The sequence below is a fragment of the Carassius carassius genome, chromosome 36, assembly GCF_963082965.1.
Source record: "Carassius carassius chromosome 36, fCarCar2.1, whole genome shotgun sequence".
NCBI lineage: Eukaryota > Metazoa > Chordata > Actinopteri > Cypriniformes > Cyprinidae > Carassius > Carassius carassius.
Genome location: NC_081790.1, coordinates 18,376,428 through 18,399,364, shown reverse-complemented (window position 1 = coordinate 18,399,364; position 22,937 = coordinate 18,376,428). Strand labels below are relative to the sequence as shown.

Here is a 22,937-nt window from a genome sequence, read left to right as displayed (position 1 = left end):
TGAGGGTGAGTAATTAATGACCGAATTTATATTATAAATCCAAATTATGTCAATAATAACTCACCCTCATGTCGTTCCAAACCCGTGAGACCTCTTCGTTTATCTTCGGAACACAGTTTAAGATATTTTAGGTTTAGTCCGAGAGCTCTCAGTCCCTCCATTGAAGCTGTGTGTACGGTATACTGTCCATGTCCAGAAAGGTAAGAAAAACATCATCAAAGTAGTCCATGTGACATCAGAGGGTCAGTTAGAATTTTTTGAAGCATCGAAAAATACATTTTGGTCCAAAAATAGCAAAAACTACGACTTTATTCAGCATTGTCTTCTCTTCCGGGTCTGTTGTGAGAGAGTTCAAAACACAGCGGTTTGTCATATCCGGTTCGCAAACGAATCATTCGATGTAACTGGATCTTTTTGAACCAGTTCACCAAATCGAACTGAAACGTTTTAAACGGTCCGCGTCTCCAATACGCATTAATCTGCAAATGACTTAAGCTGTTAACTTTTTCAATGTGGCTGACACTTCCTCTGAGTTAAAACAAACCAATATCCCGGAGTAATTCATTTACTCAAACAGTACACTGACTGAACTGCTGTGAAGAGAGAGATGATAATGTACAGTAAACTGTCACACAGTTTCAATGGAGGGACTGAGAGCTCTCTGACTAAATCTAAAATATCTTTAACTGTGTTCCGAAGATAAACGGAGGTCTCATGGGTTTGGAACGACATGAGGGTGAGTTATTAATGACATCATTTTGATTTTTGGGTGAACTATCCCTTTAAGTGCTTTCAGTTTTCTCAGAATTAATAATATGATATTGTCTACCACTACAGTTTTTTTTAAATATTATTTATTATTATTATTTTTATAAAATGTAAAGATTTGAAGCAGGCTACAATACAAGTGCATATTTAATACAAATATGCTTTTTAAGGGATATGACCTCCCTGATGCTCTTAAAGTCTGGTTTGGAGTACAGACCTGCATCCATGCTCACATAGTGTAAATTCTTCACATTAACTTTTAAGGAGCAGCAGCGCAACCATTAATGCCAGTGGTTTTTTAATTAAGTGTTCATCAAACACATATGGGTGTGGTGTCAGTGTACATTTTGCTATATACCATTTAAACTACAGTATATGGGCAACTGAGACTAGTTGTCACACTGGAATGCTCTTTCTAAAGCATTTATGGGAAGTTTGTAATATCTATAATTTGCTCTATTAAAAAACAGTAGAAGCATGTGGTTTGTCCTCATAGTAGCCTAAATGTGTGAATACTAGCCTGTGTGTTCAAATCAATTTTTTTACTCATTTATTAATTTATACAGCATATACATATGTTATATTATATTATATAATTAGGCTACTTAAAGTTGTTACTGTTAAAACAACCATTTTTTAAATCTTTGCTTCGTTCCTCCATTTTAAAGACACACTTTGGATAAACAAATTTTTTCTCTGTGTCACAGCACACAGCCTGTGCTGGGCGTATATACACAGGAAGGAATGAGGGAAAACTAGTTTTATAAACATAAAACATGATCAAAAACAGGAATCCTAGTATCAAGCAATGAATTAAAGTGATAGTCCTCTCAGTCAGCCAGCGGTGGGCGGGGCTGACGTTGCCTTAGTAACCAGAGGTGGAGCGGTTTCTAAGTTATAAATCCAGGCGGCTGTGTTATTCCTCCTCGAAGACTTAGGATCACATTGCGACTAGCTCCACTCCGCTTCACCATCAAACCCTTCAAACTACTTTCAGCTTGAAAGAAAACACTTGAACGATGTGCGGTAAGTTCAGCTTGTTTTTATTATTTCTCTACAGAAATAGGAATACTGTAAATGAATCGCTTTGATGATAAGGTAGCCTATTTCTCATACTGTCATAACTATCATACTTAATATTGTTATGGCATGTATTAAACTATCTGTTCCTGTGTGTTTGAACATGAATATATAGTCAGATGTCTTGCCAGCGTAAATATTTGGGTGGTCTGGTCATCATTCACTGGAGTTGTGACAGATGACTTGAGTGACAGATCCGGTTTGAAGCGCGAGAGCGGTGGTGTCTCAAAACATAGTGAGCTGCCTACCTAGACAGCGATTTTTGAACATCAGAGGCGCCAGCGAACGTTCGAACGCGCCTACATCGTTTAAATATGAAATCTGATATATAGGTTTGGGCGTGATGACGCACATGTATGCTGTCTAGTTAGCAGCACACTCTGCGTTTTTAAGACACATCCTAAATACTATCTGGATCCAGCACTTTCACCTGGCGACGTGGCTGATTCCAAATGTTAAAGGAACTCTATCACTTTGTCTGTCACCCAGAGATTTATAATAAACTCCCTTGCCTCAGAGTTATTAAGCAATCTCTTATTGCGACTATTGTGGTGATTAATATTAATAATGACTTGTATTTTTTTAAAAGAAGAAATGATTTATAAGTTGTTTTAAAGAGACATTAGCACAATATTTACTGTCATATTATTATTATTACTCAATATGACCAAGCCTGAAGTTTATAATAGCAAAGTTCTATCTATCTATCTATCTATCTATCTATCTATCTATCTATCTATCTATCTATCTATCTATCTATCTATCTATCTATCTATCTATCTATCTATCTATCTATCTGTCTGTCTGTCTATCTGTCTGTCTGTCTGTCTGTCTGTCTGTCTGTCTGTCTGTCGGTCTGTCTAGTTTAGTCTGTATCTTACCTGTCTATCAATATTTTCCCTCCTTTAGTTAATAGGTTTATCTGAATCCTTCACTCTGTTTTATTGTATTTAAAGTCTTAATGTGTTTGATATGCTTAAAGTTTTTGACATTGAGTCTGTAAACCTTTTCTTGGGATGCCAACTGGGTCACTTTAAAAACCAGACGATTAGTGTTCTGCACTCTCCAAGCCTTGTTACCTTGTACCCGGCAGGAATTTTCGCCTACCTGAATTACAGAGTGCCACGGACGAGGAGAGATATCATTCAGACCCTCATAAAGGGACTTCAAAGGCTGGAGTACAGGGGTTATGACTCTGCAGGTAAGACCGCCACTCCCACCTCAGTGAGGGTAATGTCAGTGTGTTCCGCAGGTAACAGATACGGCTCAAGACGTGAACAGTGGCCTCGTTTCTTGGATTTTGGCAGCACAGTGGGCCTGGAGTGTCAGTTCTTCCACTGATGTATCTGAAGCAGTCAGTCGATACTTGTGTGAAGGGGATTATTGTGCCGTTAATCTTGTTTTTTGCATGCTTATCAAGAGTTTTAAGTAGAGCTAGAGACTGAGTGACTGAGTATGATGCTGTTCTTTGCTGAAAATTGTGTGTTTTTTGGTCAGGTGTTGCATTAGATGGCTCAGGTAAAGATCGTGCTGCTAGTATCAGCCTCTATAAGACGACCGGGAAGGTGAAAGCTCTTGATGAAGAGATCTACAGTATGTTATCCCACTTTACTATCTATCAGTCTTCTTTATTTTCTTCTTTAAAGTGTTTCTTTAATGATTCATTCTCTCCGATTTGTATTATCAGAGAACAACTCCATCGATTTCGAGGCAGAACTGGACACACACTTTGGCATTGCACACACTCGCTGGGCCACACATGGAGAGCCCAGTCCGCTCAACAGCCACCCTCACCGATCCGGCAAGAACAATGGTAAAACAACACAATTAACTGACCTTACAATGGTCACCTGGTTTATATCTGGTCATTAGAAAACGAGTTGGTGTTGCCGTGAGTTTATGAGCTCCTCTGAAAATAAACACCTAAGTAGGGGGTAGTAACAGAAAGCAGGTGGTTCCTCTCGCCACACAGTTTGGTGTGCTACCAAACTTTTGATGATTATTTTATTCAGCTGGATTTCAGAATGAATCAATGAGCATATGGACAAAGCAGCATTACCCAGTTAGCTAGATTTGATTAGTGACTTGTATAAGTTGCAAAATTGTTCTCTTGAACTTTTATTTGGATTTATTTTATTCATTTTGAAAAGCAAGTTTTTATTGTAGTCTCAGACTTTTAACCCCACTGTAAAATAATACAGTCCTTTGAACACAGGAACAGGTAAAAGGAAATTATTTTTCATGATTCAACATAATTGTCAAAATGTTGGACAACCCTAATGTCTTAATTAATAATGTAACAGCTTTTCAGGCAGCGCTCCTGACCTGAGTTCGGACCCTGGCTTGTGATCCTTTTCTGATCCCGTCTGTCTCTTTCTCTCTCCCACTTTGCTTTCTGTCTACTATCCACTTTTATTTTAAATGAAGGCATTATATTTAAAAAATGATTGACCAAATCTGTTTTATTTTTTATCTTCTTAAAAGCCGCAAACCTTTCCCCATAGCTCTGAACAGTCTGGAAATTCTCTCAGCCAACTTTATTAGGTGCATCCTGGCATGCTTTTCCAGTATTATTGAATGATGGCACTTGTATGCTGAACAAATTGACTGCTTTTTCCAATTAGTTTATGAATTTTTTTTTTATTATTCTTTAAATGTATATTTTACTGCAGTAAATTCTGCACTATAAAGCTGTGTAGTATGACAAAGATCATTAGGAAAATGTGGGTGTGTCTACACTATTGTGCTTTCAGTGAGGACAAATAGTTTTGAATAAGATCACCTATATACAATTACTACACCACACAAAGATCAACAGACAAATAGACATTCTTCAAGCCTGTTTCATTTTTAAATAGTCCTAAATCCATGAACAGCTTGTGAAAGCATCAGCCATTGTTGTGTATAAACTATGATATATGTTAGACATGACATATGACATACAGCTATTTTTACATTGTGGTACACGTGTACAAGAATGCATTACATGACTTGTCTCAGATATCTTTCTAATTTTTGCATTTGTGAAGATTTATGTGGAGGGCTTTCTTTCAAGATTTCATAATTTAATTTTTTCTTACATTACAATGAAACACACCTAAACCAGCTAATCAAGGTCTTCATGACTATCAAGTTGAGACAGGTTAGATCTTCCTTCTTTTTTTAGGAAGCCCTCTAGGAATGAGATTGGAGTGCCCATTATAATCAGGTTTTTTCTTATGTGTTTGCACCCAAGTTCTCATTGAGCTAATTAATTAATTTTGAATTTATTCATACATCTCTGTATGTTTCTCTCCAGAATTTGTTGTCATCCACAACGGCATCATCACAAATTACAAGGAGCTGAAGAAGTACCTGGTAAGCAGTATTTTAATCTCTTTACTAGAGCCCTTGTCATTCCATCCATTTTACTTTATTGATATGAAAGTGGGTGCTACATGCCAGAAAATAACCAGAGCAAATGCATACATTTACATTGGTGGAAAAGAAAAGTTGTTTCAGTCATTTCATTTTTTTATGGCAAATTAATTTATCAAATTAAGACAAGAAACATGTATTAGAGAGATAATTCACCAAAAAAACTCTAAATTCTGTCATCAGTTACACACCCTCATGTCATTCCAAACCTTCGTTCATCTTCAGAACACAAATTAAGATGTTTTTGATGAAATCCAAGAGCTCTCTGACCCTCCATAGACAGCAAAGGTACCACCACGGTCAAGGCATAGAAGCATTGTAAGGACATTGTTAAAATACTCTGTGTGACATCAGTGGTTCAACTGTAATTTTACAAAGCTTCAAGAATATTTTTTGTTTTCACAAAGAAAAAAAAAAGAACAACTTTATTCAACGATTTCTTCTCTCCCGGGAAAGTCCTCTGCCATTATCAAGAGTTGAATGCACCACGATGCATGGGTGTGATGCTGCTGACGTGGAATACACATGAGCTGCGCCTTGTTTATGAGCAGAAGAATGCACACGCATGCCTCATGGTACTCTCCATAAAGTTTGTGAACTGTCCGGTGATCGTTTAGTTGCATTGCTGTCTATGCAGGGTCAGAAAGCTCTCGGATTTAAGCAAAAATATCTTAATTGGTGTTCCGAAGATGAACGAAGGTCTTATGAATTTGGAATGACTTGAGGGTGAGTAATTAATTACATTTTTGGGTGACCTATCCCTTTAAGAACTTGAATACAGTATAGTCAAATTATACTACTTATTAATAATTAACAAACCGAAACATAAAACCACATCGAACTAGAATGGAATTTTGTCACGGGAATATCTTTGTCACCTCATGTGAAATTCCCTGTCGCACAGATTCCTAATAAAATTACTGGATTTCGGTACGTGCAGTGCATGTGCATAGTCAAGACATAAAACGCAAACATCACATATCTGGTCTCCTTAGGTCATAACTTAGGTGATAATCATTTGTTAGGGAACCGACTTTAAGAGAAGGTGCGTATTAGTAAAAAGTATAGAAAATAAGTAATTGTTTATGTCATAATTGAATTTTTTTACATTTTATAGATTGCAACTTTCTTATATGGCGTACACTATTTTATTTATTGTTAGTTACATCACATCTAATAGTTTGTTGCACAGCATCCCATAATACAAATTTATAAGCAATGAGGAATCATTCAAAACTAATATGTTTAGTATTCCACTTCCTCTCTCTGTCACTTTCATTTATCTCTGATTTCTTTTCCACAAAAGAGAAACATGTTTTGTTTTGCCGCTGCTTGTGTCTGTAACCATGGCTTTTCCATCCCAATCCACTGACAGGTTTCCAAAGGCTATGATTTTGAGTCAGACACAGACACAGAGGTCATTCCTAAGTTGATCAAGTACCTCTATGACAACCGCGAGAACGATTATGTGTCCTTCTCCACCCTAGTGGAGCGCGTCATCCAGCAGCTGGTAAGCATCATGAGTGTGTACGTGTGTTTGTGTGTTTGGGGTGAGGGGGTGAGGGGGTGTTCTTACTCAAATGCCTCTGGGAACCCCTTGCTCGGATTGTGAAAGTTAAAGGCCAGTTCTTGCTCATTTTCAGCCCTCTTAAAAACAAGGAAAAGAAGTTCAGAAGTACTGCTCTGTTTGAGGGGTAGTTATGTTTTTTGCCGTAAGTGTTGTAGTGAGTCTCTCAAAGTTCTCACAGATAAATCAAGTAAGGCATAAAAAACTTTACAAAAATTTAAAAGCAAAAACATTTTCTGCATTTGTTCTCTGTACTAGCTTGCTTCCCTGTATCTTAATACATTTTTCTTACCTTTGATAAATTGATCACGTAGTCAAAGTTTGTTCTTCCTCATTTTCAGTTATATAACCAATAGCTACATTTATCAGCACATAATGGCATGCCAAATGGCTCTTCCTCGTCTCCAAGTGACTGATATTACCTAGATTTTTGAATGTGGACAGCTGGACCTTGTTTTATGATTCATTGTCAGCACCTTTGGACGACTCTCATGGCCATAATATCCTCTGCTGGGAAGTTCAGCTCTGTCCAAACATTGTTCAGTGACGTTGTATGAACGAAGAAGGTGCCCTTTGAGATATTCTTGACAGGAGTCTAGTCTTTATCATAGGTTTGTAAAACACCCTGCCTTCCTATCAGCATAATGACTCTGTGTTTTCACCATCTCTACCGGACTCTCTATGTTTTATGGCTTCTTTGGTAAATTGATTACAGTAATTTTTTATTGGTCTCTTTCGAAACTGCTCTGACAGCCATCTTAGTAATGGAAGGCTGTGAGATAAAAGGATGATAACATTTTGCAGTTGTGTGTTATGGGGCGGCCAAGGACATTAACTGACCTGCTTTAAAAGAAACAAGAGAGGAGAAACAAGTCTTTCCGAGGCTAATTTAAAACAGGCATGGGTGCTTTGTGCTTTTACCTTTGTAAAGATGCACACTTAAAATAAAGCTTCCTGCTAGAATTAAAAGGGGAAAAAAGTGTTTTAAAGCCTGAGGCCAGAGGAAACTTGTTAGGTTACAATTAATAATTTTTAAAAATGATTTACATCTATGTACTGGTACTCTACAGAAATCAGCAGTAAATACACTAAATGCTGAATCAAAAAAAAAATCTCATATTTCACTTCAAAATCAGCAGAAAATAAGAATGCTGCATAAAGTAAATTAAGCATATTTGTTTGTTGTTTTCAAGACAGTTAAGCACCTTTTCCTCAAAATTCTTAGAATTGTAATGCAAAATAATTTGAAATAATTTATATGCAATGTATTAAATATGTAGTATGTGAAATATATTAATATATTTATATGACTCAGGAATAACCCAGTACTTAGGTTATTTTAATAATAATACTAATTAGATATATACACACATATACATTTATATATACACACCCTTAAAGTATTCTGAATAATTATAACAGAGTAATATAACAATGATAATGCTAGAAAATGTCTGTGATCACCAGATCAGCATACTAAAATGATTTCTGAATGATCATGTGACACTGAAGACCGGAAAAGTGACTACTCAAAATTCAGCTTTGATATTTGAAAACATACATTATATAGATAGGAAACAGTTACTGTAAATTGAAATAATAATTTGCAATAGCGTTATTTTTTATGTATTTTTACAAAAATAAAATCAGCCTTTGTGAGCAGAAGAGATTTCTTTTTCAAAAACATTAAAACTTCTGAACGGTAGTGTGTATATACTGTGTGTGTGTGTGTGTGTGTGTATGGATAGAGTTATTAAGTAAAGGCTGCATGGTTGTAAGCATGCAGTGAGTCCTGTATCAGTGTGTTATATATGTGTGTACTGGGGTGTGTGTGTTTTCCTCTGGGCAGCGGTCAGGAGAGTTTCAGTGAGGATGTAGGGGCAAATATGAGTTCCCTCACACAGAGAGGGCCCCTATTCCCCTTAGTTCAACACTCACTGTGGGGCTCTGTTCGTCTCAGGTCCCCGGTGCCCCCTCCACCTCTGTAGGCCTCCGCTCCAGGCCTGATCCTGTGCTGTGCTCCTGGGGGGGTGGGGGTGGGGGGGGGGGGGGGGGGGTTGGGGTTGACGAAGAAATGCGAGACCCTATCCCTGCCTGTTCAACAGAACGATGATGTTTCCATTTAGATCTGTAACATAGCTATTCCTGTGCCTCAGTGAACATTTGTCTCATTCATTGTTTTTTTTCTCTATCTTCCCAAAGGAAGGGGCATTTGCTCTGGTTTTCAAAAGCATTCATTTCCCTGGAGAGGCCGTTGCGACCAGGTCAGTAAGAGCTATGGTTTCTCTGAACTGTAAGACATTCAAGTTTCCTTGTTCCCTTCTTGCTCTTTCTGTCTTCTGAGATGAACCTTTTCCCATTATTTGTCTACGTGCCAGTGAACAGGAGCCAGAAGGTTATAATCTGATGTCGGCATATAAGATTTATGATGTCATTTAAGTACAAGGAACTAAGATTCTTAAAAAGATGTGCCTTGTCCAGGAATCAGGGATTTAACAAAGGTGTTTATGAAGGGTTATTTCAACATGCTTGGTTGGTACACTGACCCTGTATATATAATTTTGGGTCGACTGAAGCCAAGACTGAAGTTAATTATTCCCATCTGCCTGTCGCTGGTTGTGAATGAATGTGTTGTTGGTTTTGGTCAATTCTGTACAGCTGTGAAAGGAACATTTTAAGACAGGCCATGTTGCAAGACCCATTAGTGTGGGTTGCTGCATAGATACTAAAAAATGCTATTGTTGTTTTTGCACCAACTAAGAAACTTTTTGGAAAGGTTATTCATGGAACCTTTGAGGGGGGATGTTGTTTTGAATGTGATCACAGAATTTGTAAAGGGCTATACAAACTCTTTTATACCAAGGACCCCCAAATATAATCCTTGATTGAATGTGATATTATAAGGTCTATGGGCCCTATTTTAACGATATAAACGCAAAGTGTAAAGCGCATGGCACAGGTGCACTCAGGACGTGTCCAAATCCACTTTTTTTTAGATGCGCTCGCGCCTTGGCGGATCGCTATTTACATGGCAGAATTTGTTGGTGGAAAAGCTGAATGCTTCTCAAGCGAAGAAACTGATTTGCGGGACAAGCAGGAATCCACCAAAGCTCTGCGCAATGAGTCAGTTAATATATATGTGTATGTATTGGCACGATTGTTCAATTAATTAGCCAATTTCATTCATCATTATAAGTAGTAATAGGCTGAATTGCAAATAGGTAGCCTAATTCTAATACATGCAATGACTATCCATCATTACATTTTTATATTTATGTAGCCTACACAATAATATTATTTGACACAGTAATCCTTTTGTTTATAATATTTGGCGTGTTTGTGTAATGCGCATCCCTGTGTGTAAAATGCAAAGTCAACGCGCACTGTGAACCCGCACAGAGGCGCATTTTCTACCAACACGCTCTTTAAATAACAAAAAATATTGCGCCATTGACTTTAGACCAGGTTTGAGTTGGTCTATGGCACAGTCTATTCTCAGCTCCTTAAAATAGCAATGCGCCTGAACACACCTCTTTTTTTTTTAGACCAGCACGCCCATTTGCTAATTAAGCGACGTGGCACTGGACGGGAAAATGCGAATGTCGCCGGACTGAAACTAGGAAACACACTTTGCGTCGCATTGTGCCGGGTGTATAATAGGGCCCAATGTGCTTCCAGTTATATTGCAATTTTCTAAAACAAATTGCTAAAATATAATTAAAATGGTATGTTTTCATTTCATGAATCTTCTTGTAAAAGTTAGTGGCATTTTAGTGCTACTTAAAAAAATTTTTTTTTTAAATCTAAGATAACGAGATTAAAGTCATAATATTTGGAGAATAAAGTTGAAATTCCAAGAATAAAGTTTAAATATTTCGAGAATAAAGTCAAAATATTATGAGAATAAAGTCAAAATGTTTCAAGAATAAAGACGAAATAGCCTACTACAAAAATAAAGTTGAAATATTATTAGAATAGAGTGGAAATGTTTTGGGAATTTAAATTGTAGAATTTAAAGTTATTATTTTATTTTTACGAGTTTATTCTCGTAATATTTCAACTTTATTCTCGAAACATTTCCACTTTATTCTCGTAATATTTCGACTTTATTCACAAAACACTTGGACTTTATTCTCAAAACGTTTTGACTTTATTGTTGAAATGTTTTGACTTTATTCTTGAAACGTTTTGACTATTCTCGTAATATTTCGACTTTATTCTCATAGGATTTAGACTTAATTCTCGTTATTTTAACTTTATTCTCAAAATATAACAACTAATTTCGTAATCATAGATTTTATTTGATTTTTTACGTGTCACTAAAATGGTGTCATACTGCAACAACTGACCCTATTTACTTTTTTAATTAAATAAAACACACAGAAGTAATGAGGGTGAATAAATGATGATAGTTTTAATTTTTAAGATAACCTTTTAATTAAGACATTAACTTAATTTGATAAGTCTTAAAAATCTGTCAAATTGGAAAAATAATTCATAGACCCACTAGAGTCACAATGTTAACTTTTACAAGTACCACTCACATTCACTGAATTATTGATATTATTGTTAGCAAAATATGTAATTGTAAAAAAAAATTAAAATAAAATTAAAACATTAATATGCCATTTAATGTTTTCATTTACTGGAATAAAATATAAGTATTAAATGAAAATAAATGGAATGAACGGAAATGCTTCTTTGTTAACTAACTGAAAATGAATGTATACGAACATTTTAAAAAATGAAATAAAAATTATTTTAAACAAAAATAAAAATGACAAAAGAACATAAAAAACTAGAATTAAAATTAAAACTGATATATACAAATACTGAAATATAAAAATAAAAGTGAATTCAAATTTTTATTAATGGTTTATGATTAATACTAAAACTACACTGTAAATTGTAAAAATGCAGTCAGTCTTAAAACAGAAATATGTATTCAGGCTTCCTAAATCCTCAATTCCAAGTGTTTTTTTTTTCATATGCCCTTTGAAGTATCCATCTCAAAGAATGGAATAGCAGTATCACATCACTTCCATTTCCCCTAACTTCCTGTCTCCCCTTCATTTGATTATTATTTGAGTACACGTGACCCCAAAGCAAAATCATCTCAAAAGTGTGCTGTTGCGTTTTTGTTGTTCTTGGTATATTAATAAATCTAATAGGTGGCCCAGATTTAGAATCCAAAATACACTTCACAGGATGGTGAACATTTAGCTTGCTATGGACACTAAAATGCAACTGCCCAACCAGTTCAAACAAAGCAAGCACTGAGAAAGCGCTCCAGTGTGAACCCATTTAGCATGTCAGCATAAGAGACTGTGTGGCTGTGCCAAGCAAGATAGGTGGTGCATGCAAAGGACAGGTCTGAAATATTTCCTCAAACAGAGGGGATGGGGCAGACCTTAACAAGGATATTAAATAGAGAGAGCTTGAAAAACCACTCCTCAACACAGGTGTCTTGTTTACAGCAGTGCTATGCTAACACAGTTCTCTCAGCCAATGGAAGAGCACAGCCATTCAAACTATCCTTTTTTTTTAAACAGGAGGGGCAGTCCGCTGCTCATCGGTGTGCGCAGTCAGTATGAGCTTTCCACAGAGCAGATCCCTGTCCAGTACAACTGCGGTAAGTCCGGCTCACATCATCCCTACTTCTCATCCACATGTACATCTTCCCAAACCTGTTCTGCTCATTAGAAGTGAGTTTGATATCTCACACTATACAGCCAAGATGTATGTGAACACTCAAACACCACACCCATACTGCATGTGTTTGCTGAACATTTCATTCAAAAGCATTTGCATCGATAGGGAGTAGGACATATATAGGTTCTGGGCTCAGTATGTTTTTAACATATTTATTCAGCAAGGATGCAATAAATTGATCAAAAGTTTCAGAAAAGACTTTTTGTAATCTTACAAAAGATTTCTGTTCTGAATAATACATTTTCTTTTGAACTTTCTATTTATAAAATTAAAATATTATTTCTACAAAAAATATAGAGCAGCAACTATTAATGAGCACTGATAATAAGAAATGTTTCTTGAGCACCAAATCAGCATATCCTGATGATTTCTGAAGGGTCATGTGACACTGAAGACTGGAATAATGGCTGCTGAAAACTCAGCTTTGCCATCACGGCAATAAATGGCATTTTAGAATATATACAAATAAATTAATTTAAAATTATTTTCAGTTGTGATCATATTTTTACTGTATATTGATCAAATAAATGCAGCATTGGTGATCATAAGAAACTTATTGCAAAAAGGTCTGGAAGACTCCAAACTTTTTAATAGTATTATGTTTTTCTGGGATAGTATTATGTTTTGCTTAGACATAAGCGTCAGTGCAGTTCGTTCCAAATATGTTCAGTGTCTATTTCCACAAAGTCAGAAACCCAAAGTTTTCGAGAATGGAAGTGCATGCTGTAACAATTAGATTTGTCTCAACCGGAATTGATGAAACTAGCCAAAACATTAATTTTGAAGGAGGTGTCGCATACTTTTGGCTACATAGTTTTGCCGTAAAAGCCAAGAATGTGCTCAGGGCGCTGTCAGGTTTAGAAAAAAAAAGGCAGCATTGCTTTCATGGTGACCTCTGGTACATCTTGGGCTGAGGATTTGGAAAAGGTGTGTGGCATCCAGCCCAAAACTTACTTCGAAATACTTTGTTTTATGATGGCAGCTGTCATTGTCTGTTTGTAATAACCATAAAGCTACAATGCTTTATTTTTATGAACGTATTGTAAAATAATCAAAGGATGAGTAGCCTATATGTGACCCTGGACCACAAGTGACTGGGGTATTAAGTCACTGGGGTATATTCGTAGCAATAGCCAAAAACACATTGTATGGGACAAATTATAGATTTTTCTTTTATGTTCCAAGAAGATATTTTGTAAATATCCTACTGTAAATACACCAAAACTTCATTTTGGATTAGTAATGTGCATTGCTAAGAACTTCATCTGGACAACTTTAAAGGCGATTTTCTCAATATTTAGATTTTTTTGCACCCTCAGATTCCAGATTTTCAAATAGTTGTATGTCAGCCAAATATTGTCCTATCGTAACAAACCATAAATCAATGGAAAGCTTATATATTCAACTTTAGGTTGATGTATAAATCTCAATTTGAAAAATTGAACCTTATGACTGGTTTGTGGTTGTAAAGTGAATATTTTAATTAAATTTTTTTTAAACATTTAAATATGTTTTTATTAAGTAAACATATGTAATTTTTGATTTTAGTTTAAATAATTTGTATTAATATTTTAACTCTATGCTATCAGAAAAATCTGTTAATTGTATAATATTAAATCGCCTGACTTTGTTTCTTGGTTTAAGCAATAATTCTCTGTTAATGTTTCACTGATTTTTTTTAGATGTTAAGAAGTGTGGTTTTGATTTCTTTTTCTTCTAGGTAAATCCAGGACAGATGAACAGGAGAAAAACTTACTGAACCGAAGGGGCAGCACCAATGCCTTGCACTCAGTCCATGACAGACTGGCGGTGGAGTTCTACTTTGCCTCTGATGCTAGGTAATAAACATGTTATTACACTGTAGAATCTTGAGCATTCGACAGTGTAATATTCACATCGACATTATTGTTTCTCCTTAAGAAACCTAAAGATTGTTGACGTCAAGTTTACACAGAAATAAACTAGTTACAGTAAAACTACTGTATAATGTCAGCTCAGCAATACACCCTGCTGGCCTCATAACCTCATTACAGACGTGATTGCCATAATAAAGTATAATACTAAAATATGTTTACTATGATTTTTCTCTCTCAGTGCCATTATTGAGCACACCAACAAGGTGATTTATCTGGAGGACGATGATATTGCTGTAGTGGTGGAGGGGAAGTTGTATGTGCACCGTATTAAGCGTACAGCAGGCGAAGACCCCGTCCGTGCCATTCAGACCCTACAGATGGAGCTCCAGCAGATCATGAAAGGTAACAGTAACACCACCGAAACAACATTCAAAGTGATAGTTCAGCCAAAAATGAAAATTTCATTTACTCACCCACCCATGTTGTTCCAAATTAGTTTGAACTGAAGATATTTTAAAGAAGCTAATTGCTGGTAGCCATGGACCAGTGGACCAGGCTACCAGTAACTGTTTGGTTACAAATATTCTTCAGAATATCTTTTGGAACAACTTGGGGGTGAGTAAATGATGCAGAATTTAAACACATGAATTTAACTCATGACCACTGAGTAATTCAAGAAATGATTAGTAAATTAAAATGCAAGAAATTAAAATAAAGCATAAAATACCATTTTAAAAAACAAATATTTCATTCAAGATATGTACATATTAGTGCTGTCAAGCGATTAATCGCGATTGATCACATCCAAAGGAAAAGTTTTTGTTTACATAATATATGTGTGTCACGATTAATTTGTTTGACAGCACTAGTGAATATCAGTCTTTGCATTTCTTTGGGATCAAACCCATAACCTTGGTGTTGCAGGCACCATGGTCTACGTTTCTGAACATTTTTGACAGATTGTTTTTTGTTCGTCTAAAAATTAATTCTGACATTGTGCACTAAGTAATATACCAAACCCATTGGCTGTTAGTTTGGTAGAGGAGGGCTGTGCAAATAATCGAATAATCTCGTCAGTAAAGCCAGTTCTGTGATTAGTAGTTATTCTCCATCGCATGCCTTCAGATGGAGCAGCATTTATTACACCAAGCTACACAATATCATGTTTATTATCAACAATGTATCATCTTCGATAATGAATGTGATATTGCGTAGCTTTTCAGTGAACTATGAATGATAAATGTATTTGCATTCGTTTATTTGTACAGCCCTAACACAAAAGGATAATTTTGGAGAAATTCCAGTTCTACTGGCATCTCTGTATCTGTGGTCTGTCACAGAGTCTGTGGTTTGATAACAATTACTTTGCATGCCAAATGTCATCTTGACTTTTGTACAGTAGTTTGTGCTCACACTGTTTCATACCTTCAGGTAACTTCAAGGCTTTCATGCAGAAGGAGATCTTTGAGCAGCCTGAATCTGTTGTCAACACCATGAGAGGCAGAATCTGTTTTGACAGCAACACAGGTACAACATGACCTTCCACTTTGCCAGAACAAAATTAGTGTAAGATTAAATTAGGCTTCATCTTGTAGCGCAACCCTGAAAGTACAGCCTGATCTGATACTGCAACACTAGAGCCATTCTTAAAGGGATAGTTCACCAAAAAAAAAAAAAAAAAAAAGAATAATTGCTGTTATTTTGCTAATCCTCAGGCCAACCAAGATCTAGGTGAATTTTTTTCCTCAGTCAATATCATGCAATACAAAATTAATGTTCATGGCTCCTGACAATAATATTATGTTGAGGTCTTATGAAGAGAAACAATCAGTAAAAGCAAGAAACTGAACATTATTTGCAAAAAAGAATTATATAACCAGATCATTTGAGACCAATTTCATTTGTGCTTTCAAATGTGTACACAGTTATTCTTGGTGGCCTCTCTGACCATCTGAAGGAGATCAAGAGATGCAGACGCTTGATTGTGATTGGTTGTGGAACCAGTTACCATGCAGGAGTGGCAGTAAGTTGTTGTGTTTTTTTCTTTGGATATATAACAGAGAACAATATATTGCTTTAAAGATGAAAATGATGAAAGAATTAGATGTTTGTTGCAAATGTGTTTGGAATATGTTATCCATTTTCATTACAAGGCTCTTTGGTAAACATTATTCTGATTGGCTAAGAGTGACATTGAACTGTCAGATTTTCTGTACTGTAAATTGACTGGTATACTGTCTATTAAACTGTTGTTTGTGGGAACATATCAAAATTTAAATTGAAGGAGTTCAGCAAGGGGTCTCTTTCAATGACTGTGCTGTTTCCCTGACTCAAGCACATGATCACAACATTATCTCTGATTTTCTGTGCAGACACGTCAGATCCTTGAAGAGTTGACTGAGCTTCCTGTTATGGTCGAGTTGGCAAGTGATTTTCTAGACCGCATCACACCTGTTTTCAGAGATGATGTCTGTTTCTTCATCAGCCAGTCAGGTAAAGTGCAGCTTGTTACCATCACTCATATGATTTTTATTCTGGAAAGTGTTGATTCTAATGACCTTTGAACTGATATAGCACTAAATTACACAATAGTAAGTGCATGAGGTGATACAATCTCTAGATACCCAGATGCCTACAAAACAGTAAAAAGATTTTTATATATTTTTTCTCACCAATGAGAATCAATGTTTTTCCTCCTCTTTCTCCCATAAAAAAAGACTACGTCGCAAGATGTCTAAAACTTTCCTGTTTTTTTTTAGGATGTCAAATTCCACATTTAAAAGGCATACTTATATATGAATATGAATGCTAAAATTTCTGAGTACTCACTGAAAACTCATTGATTTTATTGAGTAAAATGGTAGTGAAATACTATTACTGGTGCAGCAGGTTTTTTGGTTGATGACACATGCATGTCAATGCTGCTGAAAGCTGTTAAGTTTTAAATCTTGATAATGTCTTTCAATCAGGTGAGACGGCAGACACTCTGATGGCATTACGCTACTGTAAGCAGCGCGGGGCACTGACTGTGGGCGTCACCAACACTGTTGGCAGCTCCATCTGCAGGGAGACCGACTGTGGAGTTCACATCAATGCTGGGCCTGAGGTTGGAGTCGCCAGCACTAAGGTACTGTAGAGCCCAATAGAAATTAACATTTTGGCCTAATAATAATAATAATAATGAAAAAGAATACATATATAATACAGAAAATATATTATATTATATTATATTATATTATATTATATTATATTATATTATATTATATTATATTATATTATATTATATTATATTATATTATATTATATTTGTGTCTCTCCTGACATGTCTTGCGATCATCTGCAGGCCTACACTAGTCAGTTTGTGTCTCTGATCATGTTTGGCCTGATGATAAGTGAAGACAGGCTTTCAATGCAGCAGAGAAGATTGGAGATCATCAATGGACTCAAAAAACTGCCAGGTGTGTTTTTGACATAATTGCTGAAATGAGCTCTGTTTTGATTCGTAACTTTACAGAAAACTTATGCTATTATAACGATCAACAAGATTAGTATTATGCGGCATACACGCCAAACGCAGGGCATCGCGTCTCTAGACCCACGCGAGAACGCGTCTGATCCATAGTCTGATCGCGTCTTTGCATTGACTTTGTATGTAATCTACTCACGCAAATCGTTGAACTCGCGTTAAAGGAACACTCCGACTTTTTGGGACTTTAGCTTATTCACAGTATCCCCCACAGTTAGATAAGTCCATACATACCTTTTTTATTTCTGTGCGTTCTGTAAGTGTTATTTGACGCACCCACCGCTAGCCTAGCTTAGCACAAAGACTGGATGTAAATGGATACTGGTAGCATAGTAATCCCAATAAGTGACAAAATAATGCAAACATTTTCCTATTTACATGTTGTGATCTGTATAGTCACAGCGTGTACAAATAACAAGGCTATATGAGACAGAGAGCATTTTTAATCGTATAAATACTGGGAACTATATTCTCACTAGGCGTAGGAGCACAGCTAACGTTACTTGGGCGGAGTGGCTACTTGGGCGGAGTGATTAGCACAGCACACGAGACCGTAAACAAAACAAACGTGACTAACTAGCTAGACGTGACTCGTGATCATGGCTTACTTTGAGGAATTGTCAGACTCAGAGGAATTTTACTGTGTATCAAACCAAGATCCAAAACCATATAGTTTTGAGCCACAATACACAAGCTGTAAGACGAAGGGAGAATCAGAACTAACACGGACTGGTGGTGTAAATGTGGAACATGCCAACCTATGCCGACAGAAACCGAGTGCCTTTGTTGTAATGAATGGGACCGGGAATTGCCATCAATGTCAAGGCTTGATGACAATCAAAATATTTGCTCACGTCACTACCACGGAAGATTTCTCTGCCCTAATAGACCCGGCAGTTGTCTTTTTTTCCCATTGTGACAAGATCAACTGGAATAAACGCCCCATGCCGAGTGAACCTAATGGTCAGCTGTCCACCAAGTAAGTGATTTTGTTATAATGATCATTCATAGTTCAATGAAATTGTAGTATAGCCATTGCATACAGTGTGTCACAATAATAACAATAAAGGGGATACACGGAGCCCCTATTCACGTAATAGTGTCACTACTAAGGTTATATTACATTAGCATGGCACTGTTACAGTATGGCTAATGTTAGTCATCTCAAAACATAACGGAACACTTACCGCAGCAACAGGTGATCCAATTTGTCCTGTCTTTATTATCGATGGGATGGCTGTATCCTTTAGCACACGTTTCATGGTCCGTGTGGCAACTTGCATTTTTTCAAAATAGTCGTCTTCAGTAAAATGTTCAGAGCAAACGAAATACTTTGTGATGGTGTTTACAGGTGTGTTTGGATCTATTTCCAGAGCAAGTAGCCATCGATTCATCAGGTCAGCGTTTGTGGTTGGAATTCTATGAAACATCATAGTAATACCTGGTCTCCCCTGTTTATTGTCGCAGTTCTTTACAATAAAGCGAACACCTATGATTGTAAACTATAAATCTACTATCTAGTAATTGCTGACTCTATTACTCCAACTCTGAGCGAACTCTCTTCTCCTCACCACGGCGCGTCTCGGGTGCTGCGCTAATCACTCCGCCCAAGTAGCCACTCCGCCCAAGTAACGTTAGCTGTGCTCCTACGCCTAGTGAGAATATAGTTCCCAGTATTTATACGATTAAAAATGGTCTCTGTCTCATATAGCCTTGTTATTTGTACACGCTGTGACTATACAGATCACAACATGTAAATAGGAAAATGTTTGCATTATTTTGTCACTTATTGGGATTACTATGCTACCAGTATCCATTTACATCCAGTCTTTGTGCTAAGCTAGGCTAGTGGTGGGTGCGTTGAATAACACTTACAGAACGCACAGAAATAAAAAAGGTATGTATGGACTTATCTAACTCTGGGGGATACTGTGAATAAGCTAAAGTCCCAAAAAGTCGGAGTGTTCCTTTAAATCCATGATTTATGTTTCCGTCTGATTTGATGGCCATCAGCGGTTGGGTAGAAGACAGCAAATCCCATCATTCCACGCTCCTTCTTAGCATCCATCAAACCACGCAATTGTTATTGTTTTGATAGTGCGCCCTCTCATGGCAGGTCCTACAACCTGTACCTTTAAATAGTGCTTTGAGATTAAAATTAACTTTGACATTGTCTTCCATCCAGAGCTGATCAAGGAAGTTCTGGCTCTTGATGACAAAATCAAAAGCATTGCAGATGAGCTCCACCATCAGAAGTCTTTGTTGGTCATGGGTCGAGGCTATAACTATGCCACCTGCCTTGAGGGGGCACTGGTGAGTATGGTGAAATATATAGTTGGGGCAGTATTACTGAGCATATAATCAGGTGTGTTGTTTAGTCAATCATACTTTCCTGGTCTTCGTGCTTTGTAGAAAATTAAAGAGATCACATACATGCACTCAGAAGGCATTCTGGCTGGAGAGTTGAAGCACGGTCCATTGGCGTTGATTGACAAGCATATGCCGGTCATCATGGTCATCATGAGAGATGCTTGCTACCAAAAGTGCCACAATGCCTTGCAACAGGTCACAGCCAGACAGGTAACTATCATCACGTGTATTCTGGAATATGTCCAATTATTCAACACTTTATGATGACTCATAACTTGTCTATATCTTTTAGGGCCGCCCCATCATCCTATGTTGCCAGGATGACCCAGAGATCAGCAATATGGCATATAAGACCATTGAACTGCCTCACACAGTGGACTGTCTGCAGGGCATCATCAGTGTCATTCCCCTGCAGCTCATATCCTTCCATCTGGCTGTTCTCAGAGGATATGATGTACGTTTACCTTTCCTTTATTATTTATTTATTTATTTATTCACTTATTAATTGGTTCATATATATATATATATAAAACTGCTTAAGGCAGTGTACCACTAACTGGTGTAAAACAACTAGATTTTGGAAGGAATATCAGAATATCAGTATGCAGAAGTACAGTCAGAAGGTTTCACTAAAGCCCTGGAGCTGTCAAAAGTCTGCAGAATTCTGTGTTTTGCATCATCCAGTGGAATTTTGCGGACAAATAAAACTGCATTTTGTATTTACTTGCATAATCTTTGTGTAATATTAAAATTTGTTTGATGATCTGAATCTTTTAAGTGTGACAAATACGCAAAAAATAAAAAACAGGAAGGGGGCAAAAACCTTTTCACTGCACTGTACTTCCGACATTGTAACAATACAAAGCTGGTTGAGAATGGCAAACCTATATACTAAAACCTATATATAATATATATAATCATAATTTTGAAATAGAATATTGGATTTTTTATAACTATATTTTTATTATAATGTACTCTATTTTATTTTAATATTATAATAATACTTTTTTTGAAATTCATTTGGCACTTTGCATTACCATTTAAAAGAAACTACTGAATGCAAAACAATCAATACAAAACAGCAGTGTTTTTTTTTACAGAAAATGTCTTGAATGTTCATTTTCCTGTATTTTTATTATATATCATCATTTAATTCCCATCAGGTGGACTGCCCAAGAAACCTGGCCAAATCTGTGACTGTGGAGTAACTCCTCCCAGGAAATGTGAACTAATGGAAGTAGAAGAGAAGAATACTAACCACCAAAGTGCAATTACCAGAGTGTGTGTATGTTTACGTGTGTTAACATCTGTGTGAATGTGTGTGTGTGTGGGTATTTATGAAACATGACCAAATCCCTAAAGGCCACAAGACCTGAATGGAACCAGTGGGGGTTGGGGGGGGGGGTGTATTTTATTCTAGTGAGATAGACGTAATACCATTTGTTTCTTAAGTGCCTCAACATCCAAGTGCAAATGAAGGGAACACTAAACTGTGCCTTACGCCCTTTTCTCTCAGCTCTTAACTGAGCCTAAAAAAATAACAACATAGTCAAATGTTCACCTCTGACAAAACCAAAGTGCAATACAATAATCTGCACAATTAATCTGCATGTCCAAGAAACTTGCCACCAATCACGGACCAAAGATCTTAGTTATGTTGAGTGGGTAAGAAAGTGATGCATAGATGTGGAAGTACATGAATGTGCAAGTATGAATTGTTTTTTTAAAAGGAAGGTCTAATACCTACAGTATCATGTGCAATACTAGGAAACACTATTTGTCCTTATTGTTATTGCATTGAACACATTTCTGAGCTGTAGCAAACAAGTGTTAATCACTTGAACATTCATACAGCATTCAATTATCTTAGCGAAAATATAACTTAAAAACTGGCTTCCACTGGAAATTTTACTGTACTGTTAGACTTTACTTTGACTGTGAAGCATTTATTTTTGGAACAATCATTGTGTTATTACATGTGCTTTTGATTTAGTTTTTATTTTTTTAATGAATGATTGCAGTGATTATTTTTTGTAAACTATATATTTTGTGCCGTAATGAGATTTCAAACCCTCAGCATAACTTTTTTTTTCATTCTGGGACACATAATTTAACACATAATTTCCCTGGCAAACATAGTTGTCATATACATCCATTTTTAATCAGTTTTATATTTTTTAAGTTATGGGTTGAGGGTTGTAGTATGAGAGCAGCTATGAAAAAAAATGCCTTTATATTTCTTAATAGTTGCTAGTAAATAAAAAAATAAAAAAATAAAATGAAGTACAACCAGCGACAGTGTCAGTAACTTTAATTATTTGACTTTAATATGATTTTGTCTTTTTTATATATCTACCCATTCATTTCCCTACAGATGCAATAGTGAATTTATGAGTTTTGTCTGCAGTGGCCTTGAAAGATTTGAAAAAAATTAATAAATGCAATAAATACTATGAACTATAACTGATAAGAGCCAGTAAAACAAGGATAATGCTGTTGCAAAGATGGCATATAGTCAGTTAAAAAACTGAAACATGGATTGGTGTTAAATTTTGAACACCAGTGTTATTGGCTTACATCATTCATATAAAAGCGTTTCTGTGATCATGTTTTTCTAGGATGTAAGCTTGTCTCTAGGTGC

The 22,937-nt window shown here is 36.3% G+C and overlaps 1 protein-coding gene across 1 annotated transcript; it reads left to right on the top strand.

Moving 5' to 3' along the window:
* Positions 1–1,655: 1,655 nt before the first annotated feature.
* LOC132117365 (glutamine--fructose-6-phosphate aminotransferase [isomerizing] 2-like) lies at positions 1,656–22,247 on the top strand. The gene is made up of 19 exons (XM_059526615.1): positions 1,656–1,794; positions 2,942–3,049; positions 3,346–3,441; positions 3,536–3,661; positions 5,147–5,205; positions 6,641–6,775; positions 9,035–9,096; positions 12,385–12,464; positions 14,265–14,382; positions 14,639–14,802; positions 15,832–15,927; positions 16,326–16,423; positions 16,773–16,893; positions 17,370–17,527; positions 17,744–17,858; positions 20,112–20,239; positions 20,339–20,506; positions 20,589–20,750; positions 21,460–22,247. The coding sequence occupies exons 1-19, from the start codon at positions 1,788–1,790 to the stop codon at positions 21,502–21,504; spliced, it is 2,046 nt and encodes a 681-aa protein (XP_059382598.1). The 5' UTR covers positions 1,656–1,787; the 3' UTR covers positions 21,505–22,247.
* Positions 22,248–22,937: the final 690 nt, after the last annotated feature.

Excerpts from the sequence above, each read along its gene's own strand:
- LOC132117365 (XM_059526615.1), top strand. Across the intron at positions 9,097-12,384 it reads GGAGAGGCCGTTGCGACCAG|GAGGGGCAGTCCGCTGCTCA; the intron begins GTCAGTAAGAGC and ends TTTTTTAAACAG. Across the intron at positions 20,240-20,338 it reads CCTGCCTTGAGGGGGCACTG|AAAATTAAAGAGATCACATA; the intron begins GTGAGTATGGTG and ends CGTGCTTTGTAG.